The sequence below is a fragment of the Solanum dulcamara genome, chromosome 1 (genome assembly GCF_947179165.1).
Source record: "Solanum dulcamara chromosome 1, daSolDulc1.2, whole genome shotgun sequence".
In the NCBI taxonomy this organism is placed as follows: Eukaryota; Viridiplantae; Streptophyta; class Magnoliopsida; order Solanales; family Solanaceae; genus Solanum; species Solanum dulcamara.
In genome coordinates, this window is record NC_077237.1 from 79,959,358 (window position 1) to 79,965,726 (window position 6,369).

A 6,369-nucleotide genomic window follows, 5' to 3' on the forward strand; every position below is an offset into this window, starting at 1 on the left:
ACCAAACTAGTTTATAACACTATTTTCTCCGTTCTAATCCGTTAAAACTCTAACTAAACTTGTTAACAATGAAAAGGAGACTTTAATATTACCTTAAATTTGCAGCACCACATAAAATCTTCTCCTTATTGGCTGATTTCTAGCTCAAATTGAAGCCAACGCGACGTACAACAATTTTCTCTTCATGAGCTTCGGATTTCGGGACTTGAATTTTGGTCAGATTTGGGATTTCTCTCAAGAACTCCCTTTCTCTCTCTCTCTGGAAATTTTCAGAATTATGTTGGTCTAAAGTATGAAGGAATAGTTACAAAAAATCAGATCTAATTTCGTGGGTATTGGGCCTGACCCGAATTAGAATTGGGTTGGGCCGAATTCACTATTTAGTTTGGCCTGTCAGACTTAAAACGTCTATATCTTATTACTCCGATATCCCATTTCGTCCCACGACCTATGGTTGGAAAGATATTTCAATTATCTACAACTTTCATGTTGAGAGTTTTCCCAAATTCTCAAATTATAAAGAGGTTATGGCCTCCCGAAGTCAGCTTACCCGAAACGTGACTTTAAGAAAAACATATTTGATGGCTTCTATTTTGATTTGGCTTAAGGGTCCTTCTTGAGATGTATTTTACTACACATAAATTATTCATATAACTTGGCATATACAACGAATCATGTCATTTTAAAATTCAAAATTAAAAGTCCTTGAATTTATAATCGTTAGCTTACGAATAATCCAAAATGCAAAAATACGGAATGTAAAAAGTGCATCCCACAATTCTTTAGAAGTTTTCACAGCACTATAGACATTGTACAAATCATCATCCAAAGCACTTAGAATGTAGCCCTTGCATAGAAAATCTGCCTATGTCCATGTCTCAGTAATCATAATTTTTTTATTGACCGGCATATCAGCAGCAGGCACATGAGGGTCTTCGTTGGTGAACTTTTGCATACCAAAAGTGGTAAGCCAAAAGAACACCCTTTGCTGCCATTCTTTGAAGTTGGCTCCAAAAAAAATTTTTGATTTTTCTGCCGGTGGCACAGAAGTGTGGCTTGTTGCAGCAATAGTCGCAGAAGTAGTAGCAGTATCACTTGTCATTTCTTTTCACTGTCAAAATAGATAAACTGTCTTAATATTTCAGAATATCAGACCTTTTACAAAAACAACGATGAAGTTTTTATACTCTTCAAATCATTGTACAAATATGAACTTTAATATTCCAACGAAGTTTTTATACTCTTCAAGTCAGAATATTTATTTCATATGGAGTAGAAAACCACACAGGTTTTAGTCTCCAAAAACAGAATATAGTTTAATCAAAAAAATAAAAATAACAATAATTTCCTTAAGATTGTTAGTAAACTGTATTGTAAATATTAAAACAGTAACAATAACTACTGAAAGTAAAAACAAAGAATCTGGAAAATTAATGTAAGAACAAAATCGAGCCCACTGAATGCACAGTGTGTCCTTAAGGAAATTATTCCCCTCAACGTACCTGAGGTTTTTAGAATTTTTCCTCCCATGATAGAACGATTTACTCACCAAGATAGAGGTACTGCAAATTCTTGTGACTGCGAACCACTCGAAGGCTATATATCACACGAATTTTAGGAAGTGCAGAAAGAAGAAGAAGAAGATGTTATTTCAGAAATTTCGTATGGAACATTCTGAGGATTAATAGATATATATAGACTGTTTACACCTTTTAAGAAAAGGCACCTGTTGGGAAAAGGTTTGCCTGTTGAGAAAAAGTTTATAACTTTCCGGACAAGGTTGCGGGTCGCGGGTCAGGTTTTTTTTCACTTAATTAATTAATTAATTAAATAATATTAATTAATTAAAATTTAAAGGAAATTTGGTCCAAAAATATTATCAATCAAATCAATTGACCAAATCCGAATACGAATCCGAATTCGTAGCCGTAGTCGTAGACTTAGCCGAAGCCGATCCGAGCCAGCGACGACGATGACAGCGCGAGGGGAGATCCTCTTCTTGACCCTTTAGCAACATGAAAGAGTGCTTCTACTTTTAAGTAGGAGACTTTTCCTTTCCACCACCTATGTGGGACCAAAGCTTATTTAATAAAGCAAGAGAGAACAAATCATTTTTTCCCTCCACTTTTTTTCCCCTCAATTTCCCATTCAAACTATCAATTAAACCCAACACCTTTTTATTGGAGTTTTGAATCAAATGTATTTTTTTTGCTTCTTCTTCTTCTTCAAGAACACCAAGAACACATGAAGAACACCAAAAATTCAAATTTTCGACTTCTTCAATTTTTCACGAAATCACCTCGAATTTCAATAGTAGCATCCCCGAGGTAGTTATTAAAACTCAATATCTTTTAAGCTTGAATTCAACCTAATCCAAAAGACACACTTAAAATTTCTTCAAAGTTTCAACACTTTAACCTCTTTTAATGGTGAAATTTTTCGCCACAATTCCAAATTACTTGAAATTTTGAACGTAGACCCAAAAAACACTATTTTAAAGTTCACTATATCTATGTTCAAAATTTCAAGTGGGGCGGAGAAAATTCTATCATTAAAAGAGGTTAAAGTTTTAAAATTTTGAAGAAATTTTAAGTGTGTCTTGTTGGGTTAGGTTGAATTCGAGCATAAAAGATATTGAGTTTTGATATCTAGCTCGGAAGGATGCTACTATTGAAATTTGAGGTGATTTCGTGAAAAATTGAAGAAGTTGGAAATTTGGATATTTGGTATTCTTCATGTGTTCTTGAAGAAGAAGAATAAAAAAAATACATTTGATTCAAAACTCCAATAGAAAAGTGTTAAAAGTTGTTTAGGTGGTTTTGCAAAATTGGAGTTAAAAAATAATAGCATAAATAAGTCTTTTATCAAAGTTCGATGATATATTTGAATCTTTTCCCGTTATTAAAATATAATTTTATCTCATATATTAGACTTGAAAGAATAAACCTGAGCATAGACCCGTTTAATTTTTTAAAATAAAATTTTGATACTCTTCGCTCCACTCTATTTAAGCATTGCTCCGCCCCGTTCTGTCCTAATTTGTCATCCCTAACTATACCCAAATAAGGAACAAGGTGATAAAGCAACAAATAAATGTTTTTTTTTTTAGGGACATGAACGCTTTAAAAACTATATATTATCATTGAATGAGTACACTGTGCTATTTTGTTTTATTTTCACCATTAGCAACTATCAAAAGAATAATATCAAAAGATAAACTATATATATAAAAAAATAAGAAAAACTTACATAAATATATTATATTAAAAAAATATTTATTATTTATAATAATAATATTTTTTTTCATTGGATACTTATAATATATTTATAATACAATTTTAATATAATTTTAATACATATTAGCGAGAATAATTTATAAAACTCATATAATACAAGTTTAATTCATGAATAATATTTTATCACACACTTTAATACACTTATAATAACATTGTGTCAATTTCTTACCAAACAAGTATAATATATTTAAAACACTTATAATACATTTATATTACATGCATAATTCACTTTTAATACATGACATATATATCATAATATTTTTAAAATCAGTAATTATTTATTAAAAAAATATTCTCCCCGATAATTTATTTGGCGTGGGGTTTGACCTAACTATACTATATTTCACAATAATTAATATTGTCTCGAAACCTGAATGGCCAACATAATGAATGAAAAAAAAACCTTTAATTTCCCCACATATAATAAATAAATAAATATGCTTTTATTAAACGTGATCACTACAATCTTTTCCATTATCTTTCTAGGCGGCCACCCTTATTGAACAAAGAAATAATAATAATAATAATAATAATAATAATAATAATAATAATAATAATAATAATAATTAATTCATCAAAGAAAGAAGATGGAAAATTCTAATTATAAAGAAAAGGTTTGGTTTTAGTTGTGGACTTTGCACAAATTAATAAAGAAACTTAAAATAAGTTAGAGTGTTGATGAAAAAAATAAGCCATATACTTATTGAAAATCAAATTTGATTAGGTTTTGATATTTGTAAGTTTACTTAATTTATACCTATTTAGGATCTATAGTCAAATTCATACGGGAATAGATTTTCATGTTTTGAATTAAAATAGGTTTCAAACTATTAGTAATAAAGATATAATTGGTTATTTTCTAGAGTCGGAAATAGTGAAGAATTATTTGAGACATACAATCATACATCTTTTAAATTTAAACTTTATCACAACTCTTGACATTAGTAGCTCAGCTAATTAATTACTTGAAATTTTAATTTATTGGTGAGAGTTCCTTTCCCAGCTCATAATTCTCTATTCCTATTTTATTTTTATTTTTTTGTTAAAAGATCCTTGACATTATTCACTTTTAAGTGGGACATATCAATAATTAGTTTAATTATCTAAGTAGTACTTTCTCAACTACATTTCTTGAAATACTCACTATATATATTTAAGTCTCTCTAAGTAGTATCTTCTATCACAAACTCAATTTGTATTCTCTCTAAAGCTTTTCCAATGGCAAGAATTTATCCACAAACATCATCTTCTTCTTATTATTCTTCTATTTGTACAAGTAAATATGTGACAACAAAAAGAGAAACATTTACTTTATGGATGAAATCACTAGTATTCCATGGAAATGGATGTGCTGTTTTTGACTCAAAAGGTCAACTTGTTTATAGAATTGACAATTATAGCAAAAAATGTAGCAAACAAGTTCATCTCATGGACCTTAAAGGAACGGTTCTCTTTTCTCTTTGTAAAAAGGTAAGACGAAAATCACTATGATGGATGACAATGTGTGACAATCTCATTTAAAACCTTAAGTTCTCATTAATTATATGTTTCAACAACCTCCGTCATGTGCGGTCGGACTCTTTTTCATGTACCATACTTGTAAAAATGTTTTTTGATTATGAGTAGCTATGAGACTCGAACTCAAGACAGGACCTCTTAATTTTTTGTTTACTAATTGAGTGTTTATTTTTTTTTTCCAGAAATTGTCATTTTTTGGACACTGGAATGGCTATAAGATGGATGAGGAGACACCATGTTTTCAAGTGAAAAGAAATGGCAATTTATTCATAGGAGACTTAAACTATGATGTTGTTTTTGGATGTGATACAAACAGCTATAGGATTTTTGCTTTAACAGGGAAACTAGGTTTCAAGATTGTCAACAAAGAAAACAGAATTATTGCAGAGGTTTGTATTTTGTTTTTTGGTAATTTACAGTTATGTAAAAGCATAGTATAATTTTTGTTAATTTTATGTGTGTTTTAATTTAATTGTGTGACAATCTTATGTAAAGAAGTTTTACTTAGAAATATCTTTAACATGGCCTATGGACACTAGGTGATCATAATATGCATGAGGTGAATTCACAATTTTTATCTATTTTGATACTATATTTGAATGTGTAAAATTTATTCAAAAAATATTAAAAATAAAAACAATTTTATTTACTTAGTTATAGTATGTCTTTAATTTCCACAATTTTCAAGTGGAATTTGTTTTAACATTGTGGTGATTTTTTTCCAGGTAAAGCAAAAGCAATCATCATCAGCAATAAAGTTTGGGGATGATGTATTAAGTCTAGTGGTGGAGCCTTATGTTGATCACTCACTTGTGATGGCTCTTGTGACTGTTTATGGTTTAATCCAACATATGTTGTAAATATTGTGTTTTTTTTATTTGATGTTTGGTACCAGATTGGAATTTTATTCGGATTTACACCTTGTAAGGCTTTGTTAAAAAAAAAAATTATTAGGATTTTTTTAAAAGTTCAAACCTGAAATTTTTAATTAAAAGAAGAGCGTTATTTTGCCCGAAGAAAGCATATATATATTTTCCTTTGAAGTATAAATGTAAAAAGAAAATTTTGTTTAGTTTTATTTGTTCAAGAGCCATCAATTGGCAAGAGTGTTGATGTACAGAAACCATTTTGATTCTGTTTTTACTTCTTTTTTGGGGTTGAATTGACACTAGTAACGCCATTTTTATTTTTATTTTTCACTTGGTGTTCTGAAACCTTATTGGAGTCCAGACTAAATTTGAATTACGTATTGCAGGGCTCATTCGGGGGTGTTATTTTCAACTAGATTTTCTTTATACCTAAGATTCGAATTTGAAACCTTTAATTAAGAATAAAATAGTTTCAACACAACACCATAATAGATTGTTGTAAAATTGAACATTAATTATTGCACATATATATTAATGGTCCTTATTGCAACATTAATTATATTTCAATAAGACGAGTGGTTAAAAGTTAAAACATCATTCATTTTTACTTGCTTATTATATTTAAAAAAAATATTTTTATGTATTCATTTTAGCATAACAAAAGAGACAATTTTTTTATTTTGCTT

At 29.3% G+C, this 6,369-nt stretch overlaps 1 protein-coding gene across 1 annotated transcript; it reads left to right on the plus strand.

The window, feature by feature from the left end:
- Positions 1–4,499: 4,499 nt before the first annotated feature.
- Positions 4,500–5,703, plus strand: LOC129889305 (protein LURP-one-related 4-like). Its single transcript, XM_055964559.1, has 3 exons — positions 4,500–4,766; positions 4,997–5,203; positions 5,540–5,703. The coding sequence occupies exons 1-3, from the start codon at positions 4,515–4,517 to the stop codon at positions 5,672–5,674; spliced, it is 594 nt and encodes a 197-aa protein (XP_055820534.1). The 5' UTR covers positions 4,500–4,514; the 3' UTR covers positions 5,675–5,703.
- The last annotated feature ends 666 nt before the right edge of the window (positions 5,704–6,369 follow it).

Coding starts and splice junctions, on each gene's coding strand:
- LOC129889305 (XM_055964559.1), top strand. CDS start 4,515: ATGGCAAGAATTTATCCACAAACATCATCTTCTTCTTATTATTCTTCT. Junction 4,767..4,996: donor TCTTTTCTCTTTGTAAAAAG/GTAAGACGAAAA, acceptor TTTTTTTTCCAG/AAATTGTCATTTTTTGGACA. Junction 5,204..5,539: donor AAAACAGAATTATTGCAGAG/GTTTGTATTTTG, acceptor ATTTTTTTCCAG/GTAAAGCAAAAGCAATCATC.